This window comes from Orbicella franksi, chromosome 1 (assembly GCF_964199315.1).
Source record: "Orbicella franksi chromosome 1, jaOrbFran1.1, whole genome shotgun sequence".
NCBI lineage: Eukaryota > Metazoa > Cnidaria > Anthozoa > Scleractinia > Merulinidae > Orbicella > Orbicella franksi.
Genome location: NC_138145.1, coordinates 33,642,148 through 33,659,647, shown reverse-complemented (window position 1 = coordinate 33,659,647; position 17,500 = coordinate 33,642,148). Strand labels below are relative to the sequence as shown.

The 17,500-nt window shown below is 40.0% G+C and overlaps 1 protein-coding gene and 1 pseudogene across 6 annotated transcripts in view; one reads left to right on the top strand and one right to left on the bottom strand.

Annotated features, from left to right (window-relative positions):
- The window catches only part of LOC145479127 (putative E3 ubiquitin-protein ligase HERC1), a 304,004-nt gene that overhangs the window by 198,509 nt on the left and 87,995 nt on the right, over window positions 1-17,500 (top strand). For all 6 annotated transcript variants that reach the window (XM_081457396.1, XM_081457404.1, XM_081457389.1 and 3 more), the window contains exons 43-44: window positions 16,782-16,997; window position 17,500. The exon at window position 17,500 is cut by the window's right edge and continues 49 nt beyond it. In XM_081457396.1, coding sequence (XP_081313522.1) covers window positions 16,782-16,997; window position 17,500 — 217 coding nt within the window. The remainder of the gene's footprint in view (window positions 1-16,781; window positions 16,998-17,499) is intronic.
- LOC145479575 (uncharacterized) lies at window positions 3,428-4,225 on the bottom strand (annotated as a pseudogene).

Sequence of the window (17,500 nt, the reverse complement as noted above, 5' to 3'; positions counted from 1 at the left end):
ACATGTGCCGATGTGGCTAGCAAAAATGTAGAAACTATTTCCTGTAATACAAGATACAAGCATGTACCACACGTTGGTGAGTTCTTGCGGTCTAGCGGTAAACCACAGTAGTTCGTCACATCTCTCTTCTCATAAAGAAAAGCAAGGATCACACATTGTTTCGGCTTAAAGAAAACATAAAAAATCATCCGGTCAACATCTAATTTGATTAAATAAGAGTTCATTCGGTAACAAAGTTATTTAGGTGAGCAGGCTGTCTGCGGGTGCATTGCGATCTGCGTAATTGAGCAGGTTAGGGGACGGGCGCCAAATGCTTGGTCAGGTGGCTGTCTGGCTTGCTCCTGTTGGGGTGGAATATCTGTGCTTGATGTCGATGGCTCAGGCTCACTGAGGTCAAGGATGGGCGGTTCGTTTGCACGAATCAGCTTGCGTTATGCACTGTCCCACTGACTTTAACATTGTAGCTGCTTGGACCAGTATGTCCTGTGCAGGTGCCAGTGGTCCAGATTTTCTGACTGGGTAGATTCATGCACACAGTTTCTCCCGGTTTAATTGGATGCAGTGGTTTGGCATGCCTATTATAATAGTGCTGCTGGCGCTGCTTATTTCCAATAAGAGCGTGTCTCCTACGCTATTGAGTAACGGGGCTGTAACAGGGTACCAGCAATGGGAAGGAGTGTCTTCCAGCGACGTCCCATCAGGCGTTCCACAGGACTGAGGCCAGTTCCCTCAGACGGGGTGTTGTGCCAATCTAGCAGTGCTAGGAACTCCGATTGGCCAGATTCCTTGGACTTGGTGAACACGCATTTTACCGTTTTCACGGCGTTTTCGCCCTTTCCGTTCGACTGTGGTACGGTGATGATTTGGTGTGTTTGAACATCCAGGTTTTCGCGAATACAGCAAATTCGGCGGATGCAAACTGGGGGCCATTATCAGTCACTAGGACGTCTGGGATGCATTATCTAGCGAATACAGCTTTCATCTCTGATGATGTTACGTGATGTCGCAGTGTTCAGGCGAGCAACTTCTATGTAGTTACTGTAGTAGTCAGAGATGTCTAGCAGTGTGCGGTTGTCTAACTCACAGAAATTGGCAGCTACCTTGGACCACGGTCAGGCCACCACTTTATGCTGTAGGAGTAGTTCCTTGGCTTGCCTAGTGCAGTGCGCTAGGCATACATCACACTTTGAGATGTATTCTCATAGCTCAGTTGCCATGCGAGGCCAATAGAGGGTATCATGTGCTCTGCGTATACACCCTTCAATGCCGATATGTGAGCTGTGTACCACGGCCATCAATTCCTTTTGTAGGGCAGCGAGTACGACCAGAAGTTGTCTCTGGAAGACAAGCTCATTCTGAACGGTCAGGAATCTCTCACGTCAAAGTATGGGTGCAGGCATTCTGGAATTTTGGATCTAGTTTCTGGCCATCCTCGATGTATGGTTGCTCAGAATTGCTGCGACACAAGATCGTTTGCGGATGCATGCCTCATCTGTTGCCAGCGTTCGTGACTGACTAGTAGGGAGGCTCTGTGATCCATCTCTTCCAGTTCTTTGGTGAACTCACAGGTGCTAACCTACAGGAGGAACGTTCTGCTCAGAGTGTCGGCCAGAAACATATCTTGACCTTTTTTGTACTTCACACGAAGACTATACTTCTGAAGTCTCAGCAGCATTCGTTGAAGTCACTTGGGTGCTGAGTGGAGTGGTTTACAAAAGATTGCTTCTAAGGGCTTTTGGTCACTTTCAACTTGAATAAGGTCACGACTGTAAATGTACAGTTCAAAACGTTCGCAGGCAAAAACGATTGCAAGCAGCTCCTTCGATTTGGGCGTAACATGTTTCTGTATCTGTAAGGGCATGGGATGCATAGGCCACAGGCTGTCCATTTTGTAGGAGGGCGGCGCCTAAACCAAACTGAGAGGCGTCACATTGGATTGTGACTTCCTCCTGCAGGTTGTAATAGTGCAGGACTGGAGTGCTTTTAATGACGCTCTTGGGCTGTTCCCCAGGTCCACTGTGCGTCGTTCTCCGTCAACTCTCTCATAGGCTTTGTAATATCCGACAGTTGAGGGAGGAACTTGCTGAGATACTGCGCGAGCCCCAACAGTCTCTGCATGGACTCTAGCTTTGTTGGAGCTGGCATTTCACTGATCGCCCAAACCTTGGCTGGGTCAACACGTAGCCCTTTGTCCATGGCGTTGTGTCCGATGAATGGGACTTCTGTCATTCGCAGGTTAAGCTTGTCCGTGTTAAGCTTGACACCTTGCTCTTTGCAGTGTTCCAAAAATGCCATAAGAACTTTGTCATGGTCAACATTGGCCTCTTCCAGTGTGCTTCCGCAGCCAATTACAATGAAATTGTCAGCAACGACTTCGATGCCTGAGAGCCCTTCAATAAGCTCATGCATTTTCTGCTGGAAGACTCAGGAGCTGAGCTGATACCAAAAGGTAGGCGTCGCCAGCGGTAACGTCCAAAATGGGTGTGGTATCTTGTGAGGAACGACAAGTCCTCATCCAAGGCCACATGCCAGAATCCATTCTGTACGTCTAGCTTTGTGAAGACTTTCGTGCCATGTAGCCTGGTGGCAATGTCTTCAGTGGTTGGGAGTGGGTAATGCTCGCATTGGATGGCATGGTTCAGGTCCTTGGGGTCCAAGCAAATGCATAGCTTTCTGTTTTTCTTTGGAACTGTTACCATGGAGCTTATCCACGCTGTAGGAGAGGTCATGGGTGCTATGACTTCCTGTTGTTCTAGGTCTTCTCAAGCTTCTTTCACTTTTGTTCTGAGCACTATGAGTACGCAACGAGGTGCGTGTTGTATAGGATCTATGGTGCTGTAAATTCTTATGTGGTATTCGCCGGCTAGTTTTCCAACGCCTTCACTAAAACTTGCGGGTAATTCTTTATAGGGGCTTCTCTGGTGATGGGCCCTTGCATTACTTTTGTGATGTTTGGTTTTTCAAGTGAGTAAACAGGGGCACTTCCTGTTCGTGGCTTGTTTAACTGATCATTGTCCATGTATTTAATGATCCTCATGCCCACGCAAGCCTTTCTTCTGAGGAGGGGGCAGATTGCGTTGTTGTCAACCAGTTTACAATCCAATTGGCATTTGAAGTCGTCACGCCAAACTGTAATTTGAACGTTACCCACGACTTGCAATTTTGAACCTCCGTAGGCGGAAAGTTGAGCGTTAGCTGGTGTCATGCGTTCCAGTCTGTAATCTTTTGTGGCTTTCTTGTAAAGGCTCACCAGAATAACGTTGCATTGGGCTCCTGTGTCGGGCTGAAACCGCAGATAATTGCCAGACTCTAACTTGAGCGTTACGAGCTGGGAATCATCCAGATCTACCACTGAGATCATGTCAGCGTGAAACACTTCTGGCTCGCTATCACTGTTGACAGCTCTGACAGATGTGGAGTTATTATCTCATTTCTTGCTGCGACATTTAGCCGCAAAGTGGGAGAGTTTACCACATTTCAAACACTTCTTGCCGAACGCCGAACATAGCTCTTTCTTTGAGCGGTTGTGAACGGTTCCACAATTCCAGCATTCTTTGGATTTGTTGGCATTTTTGTCATCTTTCCCTTTGGGTTTGCATCTCCCCAGGCATTTTTTCTTGTTTTCTTGGTCTGTAACCGCATTAACTGAACTTAATGGGTCCGTCTGGTTTTCCACAAGTCTCATCTGGGCAGTTGTGCTCTTAGATGCCCTGCATATTTCGTCAGTTTTTGCAAGTGTTAAGCTCGTTTCTCTTAACAATCTCTCTCTAACCTTGTTGTCATGAATACCAAACAACAGGCGGTCACGAAGTATTTCTTTGGGATTAATTACTTCGAAATTGCAACCTTCTGCTAGCTTTCACAGTGCCGTATGATACTGATCGTAAGTCTCTCCTGGGTCCTGAACACATTGGTTGAAGTGATATCTTTCAAATGGAATGTTCTTGCGTGGTTCACAATATTCTCCCAGTTTCTTTAATACTGGTGCGATTTTCTGATCATCTCCCTCTTCGGCCCAGGCGGTAAATGTAGAGCATACCTCCCTGGCGTCTTCGCCTATCACTGTCAAAAGTGTGGCTACTTGTACTGGCTGTGCCTTCTTGTTGAGCTCTGTAGTGAGTGCGCAGTTTTCTCATGCTAGCTGGAAATTTTTCCATTTCTCTGCTGCGTTGTGATCGTGAATTTCGAGAGGTGCTGGTGGCGGTAAGGAGTATCCAAATGCCATTCTTCTTTACGAGAAGCTATGAAGCTATGTGTAATATTATTGTACCACTACAGCTCTCCGCCACTGCCACCATGTAAAGAGAGCAGGTACCTTTTAAGTAACAAAAAGACGTTTATTGTTCAGCAGGCAATATGCGAATGAATACATGTGCCAATGTGGCTAGCAAAAATTTAGAAGCTATTTCCCGTAATACAAGATACAAACACATACTACACATTGGTGAGTTCTTGCAGTCTAGTGGTAAACCACAGTAGTTTCATCACATCTGTCCTCTCATAAAGAAAAGCAAGGATCACACATTGTTTCAGCTTAATGAAAACAAATAAAAAATCATCCGGTCAACATCTAATTATTCCATCTAATTATTGCTATCATTACAGGCGCAATATACATGTTGGTCTCCTACCTATGTTATAAAACTGTCAACCTCTGCGAATTCCCCCCCCCCCCAACACACTGGACATTAATCCCAGAGTGAGTGCAGTGGACAAGAACTCTCTTGACTGTAATAGCTTACATTGTTCTCTAAAACTGGTTCTTTGCGAAGACACTGCTCGTCAGAAGGGTCGGTGTTTCTTATTCTGTGTGGCTGGGGTTGTGTGGAGGCTGCATTGAGTTGGAGATTTTCTTCTAGTGGGCAGGAGATCTCTTAGTCCCGGCGTAACGTCCATATGGGTCTCACTAGGATGGTTGGTAAGCTGTTATAGCCGAGTCTGGGATAGGGTGACCGCTAATAAGATTAATGACTTGATATGAAGTTTATATGAAATAATTCATATATGAACTGCGGTTGTAGATGAAAGTGAAGAATTGGAAAATTAACTGCGATGATCATTCTTCACTTTCATCTACAACCGCAGTTCATATATGAATTATTTCATATAAACTTCACATCATTTCACTCCTTACGGGAAGAACTCAATTAATTGACCTCGCTCCCAATGTGTGGCTTCATAGCTCAGTTGGTAGAGCATCGCACCAGTATCGCGGAGGTCACGGGTTCGAATCCCATTGAAGCCCTGATTTTTTCAGGCTTCTTCTTTCCAATTGCTGAAATTGGAAAATTAACTGCGATGATCATTCTTCACTTTCACTTTTAAGATTAATGACTTGTTTGATTTCCCTGCGAAGGTTAGCAAGCTTTTCATCAACTGAGGTCTGTGGAGAAAACTGGTAAGCGGAAAGGGGAGCCTTTTTTGCTTTCTCTTTAGCTGCTAAACTGGAGACAAGGGTGTGAAGTTGTTGTTGTCTACGAGAAACAGAATAAGTTCCTTTTGCGTCCTGAATGGATTGTTGAGCTGTTTGAGTGAGGGGAGCAGCATTTTCAACTTCCTGGAAGGTTCTAGGTTGACATATAAGGACTTTGAGTGTAAGAGCATAAACCTTGAGTGAATAACCAAACTTTTTCTTCCCCTGATAAGTCAAGGTTGTCAAACTTGTTTTGCAGGTCTTCAATATATTTATCCAAAGGTTATGTGTATAACCTCTGTCCCGTAATATGCGTTTGAATTTTCTAATTTTTTCTTCACATGTACCTTTCTTTTGCATGATTGTTCGGAAACAAGGAGCTAAAAGGGAGGAGAGCTGGTCATATCCCTCTTAGTTTTTACTATTTTTGTGGCCAACTGGACTATGTGAGGGTTTGTTCCTTTGGTAAATGATAAATGAGTTAAAGACGACTAGGGTAATGGTGCATAAAAGAAACTAATGAATGCAGCCTTCTAAAAAGGATTGATCGGGTAAAATAAATTGGTGACCCACCACCCCAAGGGAGCATTTTCAATTGATAGGTGAAACAAAAGAACATGAAACTTCGAGAAAAAGAAAGGACGACGAATCCAGATATAAAACCCCAAGCAAAAAGAGCTTGAATATATAATGAAATTGTTACTATTCTTTCAATAGAATGAAGATGTTGCTTTTATTTGAAAAGATAAGGATTTGCACAAAGAGAGATTCGTCAAAGCACAATGCTATGTTACAATGTTCATTTGCTGGTTACTCAAGCAGATAAGAAAATGCAAAATAAGTTAAAAGTTGTGATAAAAAAAATTGCTTGTGTTGTTGGTGATGTGTTTGTATTCAGTATAGCAGATGAACCTTTCTTTCAAGTTATTCAATTTGGGAAGATTAATTAAAGATAAATGTGCACACTTCCCAAGTGAATCGATAAATTGAAATTTGCGCTGCACGTTTACTATTTCTTTTATAACATAAAAGAATATTGGCACTTAGGCAAAAAAAAAAGAACATTATGGAACCAGGGATTTCCGAAAAAGTGACAATGGGGAAGAAAGAGAACAAAGAACCCTTGCTTTGAGCTATTGAAGATGCTATTCCTGAGTATGACAATTACAACTTGTCAGCAGCATTTTGAAATGCTTGTACAGCCTCCATTCAATGTCCACTAGAGTGCTTGAAGCTAACTTGCACTAGACCAACAGGATGTGGTTGCTCTGTCCTGATCTGATACGCTCTAAAAGAGTGCTGTAATAGCAAATCAAAGGTATGTTTAAATTAACTATTATGAAATATTGAAGCAAGTACAAAACCATTAAATGCTATAAACCCAAATTGCTTCTCTCTCTCGCTAGATACTGGGCCATTTTTTTTAAAGTCAAATTGTTTTCTTGAATTCTAGTTTACCTAGCTTTCATTGAGTAGAGCCGTATAGCAGTAGAGAACTAGTAACGCAGTAGAGTAGAGTATAGTAGAGTAGCGTGGTGTAGAGCAGAGTAGAGTAGAGTAGCGTAGGGTAGCGTAGAGTAGAGTAGAGTAGAGTAGAGTAGAGTAGTGTAGTGTAGTGTAGTGTAGTGTAGTGTACAGTAGAGCAGAGTAGAGTAGCGTAGAGTAGAGTAGAGTAGGGTAGAGTAGCGTAGCGTAGAGTAGAGTAGCGTAGCGTAGAGTAGAGTAGAGTAGAGTAGCGTAGGGTAGCGTAGAGTAGAGTAGAGTAGTGTAGAGTAGAGTAGCGTAGCGTAGCGTAGAGTAGAGTAGCGTAGCGTGGAGTAGCGTAGAGTAGAGTAGAGTAGAGTATAGTAGGAAAGAGAACAGAAGAGTACAGCTCTGTGGCTCTGGGGCTTTACTCTACAGCTTTTTTACTTACAGACTAGAGAAGGCAGTGCTACATGGAGGAAGTAGAGGCCGAGAAACTCTACGCTTTTCATCAATCATTTTTTGGGACACATTTGAGGCAATGTCAGTTCTCTTTTAGTGCAAAGAACGCTAGTGTGTCTGCGTATCTTCTGGAATCTTCCCTAGCTCGATTCAAGAAATGTCGTCTGCTGTTTTACAACTATTGTGTGTTTGCCAGGGTGGAAATAGAGAATGGGAACATATTGCTTTTCCTTAGCAGCTTGTTTGTTTCCTCTTCTATGAAAGAGAGCCCATAGAGCCCAAGTTCATATGCAGCCAAAACTTTCCCGAATTAGTCCCATGTAAAACTAGTAAATTTGTGACAAAAGAAACTTCATTATTATTGCCGCAGACTCCATCGCACTTACTGAAACCTCCAGTTAATTTCATCAGTTGATGAGGTGACTCGCTCACCGATGTGGGATATAATTTCGGTCAAGTAAAGATCTCTATCTTCAATACTTCTCGTTGAAACGCTCCTTAGTTGTGTTACTCAATAGCATTGTGTATTAGTTTGATGTGGTTTTATTGTTTACACCAACTCGGCTGGCAACAGAATTAGAACGCACTAGTACTATTCCGTAATTCAACGTGACTATTTGATAATTAGATAAGTTCTTGTTTATCGGTGAAATGAAAATTTACGTTGTGAATTAAGCAAAATCGTTCCTCTTCGACTTTTCAGCAGAAATTTAACTTTCATATTCCATTTATCTCCAGCAGTGAGTTAAAGATACACATCTTTCTTACATTTGCGTGGAAACAAAGGTATCTTGTTGCATACATTGGTGAGGAAAACAAAAGTATCAAATTGCAAATCTTGGCGTGAAAAGTAGTGCTACAAAATGAACGAAACTCAAGATAAAATACCACAATTAATTTAAGAAAGAATGTCCCCGAAGACCGTGTGAAATCACAATAATGTGGCACATTTCCCTCATCTTTCACTCAGAGATACCCCATGATGAGTTAATAAACATGGTATGTTTGTTTTGTTCAGATCTACTTTTGTTTTCCCAAAAAATTGCAAAAATTGTACATGATAGCAACCGCTAGAAAATGGTGGATATTAGTGCGCCGAGTATCAACACAAGAACTTCGCTCCTGAAAAGTGCAAAATCAAGTTCGCTTTTCTTCTTTTGTGTATTTGTATGGGAGGTATTGGCAAATTACTTAAGCCTAAAACCAGGCTTTTTCGTCTAAATTTGAATTCACAGTGCCTGTTAAAAAATCACCAATATTTTGTGGTTTCAAAATCAAATTTGGGAGCATTTTTTCAAGACACGTTTTTCCTATGTAGTATAATTCCGAATCACTTGAGATCAAAGTTGTGATTAGTGGAAATGTTCTTCTTTCAAAGATAGAAAGATTAGTTTGGGGCTTTTAATTACTGCACGGAAAATACATGCTCTATTTCGGGAAAATCGCTACCTCAAGGTGTCAACAACTACAAATAATCGAATTAGAGTCTCTGCTGTCGAACCTAAAATTCCCAGCAAAACTTAGTTCTTAGCATCCTATTAAACAAAAAATCAATATTATAAGTTCACCTAAATCCAGTGGCTGTAGATGAGGTTTTATCACTATTTTCTCACTCAAACTGTTATCATTGCATTGACCATGTTTTACCAAATGACACAATAAACAAGCATACCGTACGGCTCTTGCATGAAACATTGTAGTTTTTGTCAGATTTAACCATATTTGAAATTCATACAGCTATAGTAATTGAGATAATGTTACTGCATGATAGAGAACGGCGATTCAATTATTTACAGTTGCAGGTAAACAAATTTTGAAGCCCGAAGACGTGTATTTAGCAGAGTCTAGTCCAAGATAATAGGTAGCTCATGTTTGTCAGGCACAGCGCAGTGCACAGGACCCCAGAAGATTTATTCTGTGGTAGTATGTCTGCATCTACATGTATCTGGTTGATGCTAAACCCCCCCAGCCGAGATACTGAGATCCTAGATATCTGGTCAACTTTTTTTTATGATAAGATTACGCAATTACGCTCAATTTTATGTTGTCACATGTTTGAAAACATGATATAAATCATTAAATGTTTTGACTGAATACACATCAAACCCTGTTATTTCTTTGTATTTATCAATTTGCAGTGGCGGATCTTGGGGAGGGGCCCAGGGGGGCCCTCCCCCCTTTTTTTGGGTGAAAAAATCGCAGAAGGAAGAAAAGCAGGCAGGCCAAGCAAAAACCTGGGCCCCCTCCTTAGCCCAAGGTCTGGATCCACCATTGATTTGTATCACTGAGGCACTACTGGCGAGTGCCGTAAGATGTCAGATTACAGTAGAACCTCGATTTAACGAAGTCGCTGGGGACCGGCCAAATGTGTTTGTTAAATCGAGGGTTTGTTATATCGAAAACCTCGATATAACGAATTTGAGGGGAAACGACCAAAATGTTCGTTATATCAAGGTCATAGGTAATGATTGATTTGTAACACAGGTGACTTCTGTCACGCAATTCAATGCAATTTTCGTCACCCAGAAGTGTCGCGTTTTGAGATGCAATTCAATTCAATATCGATTATTTTCACTTTTAAGGAGACGTGCAGCTTTTTTTCACAAGAGAACGACACTTCCAGGGTAGCGATTTAAAAATGTTACAAAATAGAGGTTATACAGAAAATTGTCTAGGTAAACAAGGAAATGGGCTTTAGTGTTATTATGTTGCACTACCCAACATTTCCGGATTTCAAAGAAGATAGAGCAGAAGTTAATTGATGTCGAAATACTATAGTGCCAATGTCTATGACATATAATAAGCTGTTGACTGAAAGGTTGCTGTCTCTTTACCATAAGGATTACAAGGATTTGTTGACTGTTGATCTGTTCAGCGTTTATCTTCTGTCACATGTTGACATTGTAATTCATTATATCCAGGTAGATTTTACGTTTGGGCTTCCGAATTAAGTTCGTTATATCGAAGAATTCGTTGTATCGAGGTTCGTTATATCGAGGTTCTATTCCATACATTTTACTGGGACATAGAATCGCACTCCCCTACAATTTGTTATGTTTCCCCAACAATTCGCCAGTACCCATTTATACTCCTGGGTGGAGAGAGGCACTATGAGAGTTAAGTGTCTTGCCCAAGAACACAATACAGTGCCCCCGACCAGGGCTTGAACCCGGACCGCTCGCTCCGAAGACAAGCAGACTAACCATGAGGCCACCGCGCCTCACACAGTTCAAATATATGGTCTTTCATACATTTACTTGTAGGAATAAATATGCCCACACGTCTAAGAATGGTCTTTGATATCACAGTGAACCTTGCGTGATTTCCCATAGGCATGACTCGATAATATTTCTGGCACAGCATCGTTGAGAGCCTCTGCCACCCAATGCCTAAACATGAGTGTGTGCGGAGATGTTTTTTCCACATAAAAGAAATGGAAGTATAAGAGCACTTTTTTCTTTTGTCAACTTCTTTTATCTTGGGAGTACTCTCCCCCTCAGTTAATTTCCATTCCATATGCCTTTTAGTCTGGCAGCACAATCTTAACTCCGCCGGTGTGCAAAACTCAGTGATCATCTGTTTGTTTAAGAAATTTTGCGCTTCAATTTTTTTTTTAATTGTTACATTCCTGTTCCTATTAAAAGTTTACATTTGTCTCTATTAAACATTTTCTCCATTGTATGTTTGTTAGTTAATTTGTTTTGTTTTCTTTTATAATTGTTTCGGTCTTCTTGCCTACTTGTCAGTCAGTCTCTCCTCCATGATCCTTCGTCTTTCCTTTCGGCCTTTCTGTCAAGGATTTGCTTTAAGTATTCTAGATCAAAGGCAGTAGGTTTTTTTTAAAACAAAACCAAACTAATTGCTTTTCCGCAAAATATGGCATCCCTCAAAGTTCCATTTTTGTGGGTCTTCCTTAAAAGGTGTGTGACATGACATTGCGTGACATACAAACAATACATGTTTTGAACATGTTAGCATGGGATTCGGTAATTTTGTTCATTTCGGCCACTAAGATGGTTAGAATTTATTTGTTAATAAGCTCACTTGTATGTTATACAAGGATAGAAGCTAAGAAATGCTTGATACTGTCAAGAATTGCAATGTTTCTACAAGAGCCATCCAGGTACTGTACTGTACTGTTCAGATCAGTTACTCGTTCGGTAAACACTGTTGAATGGACGATTTAGAAGACAATTATTTTGAGCCCCATCTACAGCCACTGGATTTACAAGGTGAGCTTACAATATTGATTTTTATTTAATAGGATGCTAAGAACTAAGTTTTGCTTTTAATTTGGGTTCGACAAGAGAAACTCTAATTCGATTAATTGTAGTTGTTGACACCTCCTGGTAGCGATTTTCCTGAAATAGAGCGTGCATTTTCCGTGTACTAATTGAAAGCCCCAAGCTAATCTTTATATCCTTAAAAAGAAGAACATTTCCACTAATCACTACTTTAATCTCTAGTGATTCGGAGTTATACTGCATACTGTAGGAAAAACATGTCTTGAAAAAATGCTCCAAAATATTGGTGATTTTTAAACACGCGTTGTGAATTCAAATTTAGCTGAAAAATCCTGGTTTTTGGCTTAAATAATTTGCCAATACCTTTCACACAAATATACAAAACAAGAAAAAGCAACATATTGCTTTTGCCCTTTTCAGGAGTGAAGTTCTTGTGTTGATACTCGGCACACTAATGTCCGCCATTTTTGAAGTGCTCAGCATCTTGTACAGTTTTAACGAATTTTCTGGAAAACAAAAGTAGAGCTAAGCAAAAAAATTATACCATGTTTATTAACTCATCATGGGGTATCTTTGAGCGAAATATGAGGGTAGTCATTTTTTGGACCATGTGCCATCTCTCACTCAGTCACGAAATAAAGGCACTCTTAAAACCATCTTGACAAACGGTAATTGTAAGTTATTTTTGGGCAAAACACAAACATGAAACACACACACTGCTAAGATTATCTCTTATCATGTTTTTGTCCACTCATATTCTGCAAAGGGGAAAAGGCCTAGTTGACTACCAAGGGAGAGAACAGCAGGGGTGAGGACCTGTGTGACTACTACATCATGGCCGTAAATTACAGTCTGCACTCTCTGAGATTGTCTCACTAGTTAAAACAAATTTTCATCTGATTTTTGCTAATTTTGATTTGTGCACCAACATTGTGCGCAAGCCCACTAAAGGTAATTCGGAAATTACCTATTGAATGCAGCAAGGAAACTTTGTACACTTTTTGGTTTGCCATGATAGCAGCAAACAACTTGACTTGACTTTGAATGCAGAAAGGCTAAACAAAGTTTGAAAAATAGTGTTTTTGGAAAGAGTGTCGTTGGGAATATGGCCTACAGGTAATTGATGTGATCCAGTCAACTACTGACGACTACATTTTTGACCAACATATTAAGAGTCCCTGTCCATAAAAATGGAAAATAACTCGGCAGGGGTCGAAAATTCAATTTCGCTCATATCTTCATGGTAGAAAGGCTAGGGCATGACAAAAACTACTCGATAGTTTTTTTGGCAAAATATCCTTTTATTTCAAAGAAATAGGCAAATTACCAAATTCTGTTAAAATTGTCATTTGACGCACCATTTTATTAAACAAGTTTGAGAGCCTCGCATGCAAAACCCCTCATTCTTCTGTCATTAAAACACTCAAATATTTTTGTGTAATGTTTAAATGTGTAATGGGTTGATTTTAGGGAATGTCGCATTGTCTTTTTGGGTTCAAAATAGTTAAATTTTGGAGACATGTATTTCATTCACTTAAAAGTACTTCCGGAATGCAATTAATTTTCACCATGTGCGAAACCTTCAAATGGATTAAGCGTCTGGTGGTTGAATCGCAAAAGGATGGTCTACAGATTCCTATAAAAATTTCTTTGAGGAAATGATTGTGAGCGATGTGAGAGCTTTTCAAAGTACGTTGAAAATGCAAATATTTGACCATTCCCTCGTCAAATTTCAATTTACGGGTTAGACATATATTTTAGCATGAACCGCATGACTTGACCTATGTTAAGTTGAAATAGACACAGAGCTGATAATTTCCAAATGTTCTAACCTCATTTGCTGTAAAAGGCAGGTCCAAAGCCGATTTGACGTGTTTATCTCACCATTTGTCGCTCATAAAGCAGAAGTTTGCTTTTGTTCACACAACGTCCGATGTACATTGCCAACTGTCAACTTATTTAATGGTCAAATACCATGAATCTGTGACCCTCTGTGACACATATGATCACCAATGCATCTAGGTCAAAAACTGCTAAGTCATTTGCAGATAGTTGCTTGCTTTGCACTACACCAAAATATTACGTTTGATCATCATGGTTTGATGGCTTGAATCCTTGCTTGCAGGGGTTCCTTGTTCGTCACACAATGCTGTCATCCCAATTTAGGGGGTAGGGGTAGGACAATTTCTATCCTAATACGTACGGCTCCGTAAGGCTTGGAACCACTGGGAGCACACAATTGTGTTGAGTAGGAAGAGATTAAATCAAGAAATGAAAAGAATTAATAGTTTACCATTGCCCCTGTTGTTATCTTTTATTCGACCACCGTTACCTACATGCCCTGCGTAATACTGTAACGCTAAACTCATACCTGTGCAATTATTTTTGGTTTACATGTAATGCAGTGGGCTACCCTCGGGGAAATGGGTGGTGACCGCTTAATGGGGGTAGCCGCTTAAATAGAGGTTGGTGTACCTTGAATATTTAATTTTTCACTATCGGGTTATAAATTTCTTGGTGAGCATGGAGTCAATTCAAGACAATCATAATAGATGTGTGTTTGAATTATCACTCGTCATGCACCTTCAATTTCAGACTCTTATCTGCCATCACCCTTTCCAAAACAAAGTTTTTAAATTTTGGGTGGCCACTTAATAGGGGTAAAGACAATAATGAAACCCCTATCGGAACGACCAAATGGTGGCCGTAGAGGTAACTGGTCAATAGGTCTTTAATTTACAATATTATACTGACAATAATTTTGGACTGTATTGACAACAGTCCTCTATTTTCTGTTACAAACATACCAATGCCTCGCCACTAAGCAAACAACATACAGCAAATAGAATGGCATGGCCAGGGCTCTTTACTCACGTAATTACTCATTAACAATATTAGATTATGAGCTCGAGATTTCTATGAGGTGATAGTTGATGAGGCCGATGGCCAAATCAACTATCACCTCATAGAAATTGAGAGCGAATAATCTAATTATTTTAGTAGAATTCTTACTAAAATTTACTTCAAATAACGGTTTCCTATTATTTCTTGATGTATTATCAAACTTTGCGCCTGAAAAAGGTCGCTCGGATTGAATTGTTATTTAAAATTGAAGTTGTGTGCGCACGCATCAGTTTTTTCAATAATTCCAACTTTTTTAAATGTCAAGAAACCGAAAATGTCCTTCATTTTGACTTCTCAGGAATTTAATTATCCATTTGCATCACAATTTTCCTCCAAAACTTTGGAAAAACGAAAAATGTCGCCATTTCCTAGACAACCTCCAGCCACTGCACACTAATTAACAATTAGACCTGTAGCCCGCAAGGGCTATGGGTCTAATTGTTTTAGTATCACCCAACTAGTCGGACAGAAAAGGCAACAATAAAGTTAGCAAATGCAAGTTGAAGAAATCTTTATTTGGGAATAAAACGAGAGAAAGCGTCACGGTAGACTGCGCCAATTTTGCTACTTGAGGACTATTACTAATAGTCCTCTGGTAGTGTAGCCAATTAAAATGCAGGATTTGCATTAGTCCACTAGTTGGGTGATACTAATGGCTGATAGTGTTCAATGGCTCAGCCAATCAGATTACAGCATTTGCATTACTATACCAGTAGAAATCTACTAATTAAATTTAGTCTGTTTTTCTCACGAATTAGACACATTGTGATTTCCTATTTTTATTTCAGCTAGTTCTTGCTTCATTGATCTATAATTTGTTTATGGCGGTTTTTTTTTAATTCCAGTGAGTACAGGCACTAGCTTTATCAGCTGTTGTCTGAAACATCAGAACATACAACAAACGTGATTTGGACCGAGGCCACATTCACTATAGAATACGATTATATTATTATATATATGAACAAAAAGATGAACAATGATTGAATTGTTTCACTTATCCTGAGAGTGCCCTATACAAAATAGATCAAAATGTGCAGCATATGCTGTGACAGCATTGCGTGACGAACAAATAACGGCTGTAAGATTGTGCTGTGCCGACATGCTTATCAGCAATGGTTAGCAATCGATCAAACGTAATCTTTTGGCACAGTGCAAAACAAGCAACTATCTACAAATGACTCAGCCGTTTTTGACTTAGATGCAGTGATGTTCATATGTGCAGAAAGATGGTCACAGATTCATGGTATTCGACCAATAATAGGTTGACAGTAGGCGATGTACATCGGACGTTAACCTTGTGTAAACAAAAGCAAACTTCTGCTTTATGTGCAACGAATGGTGAGAGACAAACTAGAAACATGTCAAATCAGCTTTGGACCTGCCTTTTACAACAAATAAGGTTAGAACAATTTGAAATTATCAGCTCTGTGTCTATTTCAACTTATTATAGGTCAAGTCATGTGGTGTATGCTAAAATATACATCTAACCCATATAATGAAATCTGACGACAGATGGTGAAATATTTGCATTCTTGACATACTTTGAAAAGCTCTCGCGTCACTCACAATCATTTGCCCAAAGAAATTTTTACAGGAATCTGTAGACCATCCTTCTGCAATTCAACCACCAGAAGCTTAATCCATTTGAAGGTTTTGCACATGGTGAAAATTAATTATATTCACGAAGTACTTTTAAGTGAATGAAATACATGTCTTCAAAATTTAACTATTTTGAACCCAAAAAGACAATGCGACATTCCCTAAAATCAACCCACTACACATTTAAACATTGCACAAAATTATTTGAGTGTTTTAAAGGCAGAAGAATGTGGTTTTGCATGCGAGGCTCTCAAACTTGCTTACTAAAATGGTGTGTCAAATGACGATTTTAACAGAATTTGGTAATTTGCCTATTTCTTTGAAATAAAAGGATATTTTGCCAAAAAAACTATAGAGTAGTTTTTGTCATGCCCTAGCCTATCTACCATAAGAATGTGAGCGAAATCGAATTTTTGACCCTTGCCGCGAAATTAAGAATTTGTCTGATTTTTACAGGCAGGCACTCTTAAATCAAAAAAACTATCTGTGCTCTATTGTAGCGGCCTAATGCTTAAAGGGGAAGTGCAACAAAGCACAAGATAATTTTATTTTGTTAGTATGTGACTTGTTACCCATTCTGAACCACAATCGTGACTTAAACCATCTTGGTAATGAGTGTAAATTAAAAGTCTTGTGCAGTTACTGTGTGTACTTTGTATCTCACAATTTCTTTGATACGAATTCCTCTCTAAAAGGTAACTTTCCATCTGACATGTCATCGAAATCAACCTCAAACCCAGCAAGATCCTTATCGTTGGTGAATGCATTGTCAGCTTGTTGTCTGAGTACATGGCTGCCACCAAATCACCGGCAGTGGTCAGCAGTAGAACTAGTAAAGACACTGGCCAGTGCAACAAAAAGCAAGGGAAGGAACCAGGCACTAGACACCTGTATCTCTGCAGATTTACAAGGTACCTCCCTCTACCATGGAATCTGGCATGCCCTTTTGATTTGTTTCTTTGAGTTTATTGTGTGTGTGTTTATTTTTAGTCATTTCCACATTAATGACTTTGGAAGTGCAGGTCTCCTTTAAATGAATGCAATACTCTTGTCTCTGCCACATGATGGACTCTTTTTATACTGTGGTGAAGACAACCTGAAACATGCCACACAGTATATTCAAGCTTCTGTGTCTTAAGGGTTAATACATGTAGCTTGGGTGGTACAGTTTGTTAATATTGATTTTGGGTTGGCATTGCACTGTAGTACTTGTAAATTGCTTAATAAGGTATTTCATTGTGTTCTTTACACATTGCACTACAATGTTGCTAGAGGAGTTATTTAAAGCAGGCATTGGTGTCTTGTGTTGTACATTCTTCAGTGTAATACCACTTTGTATTTACATTGTTAATACATGTGCAAAGAAGTTGTAAAACAACAACATGGATGTACCTCATTTTATTTCATTATCAGG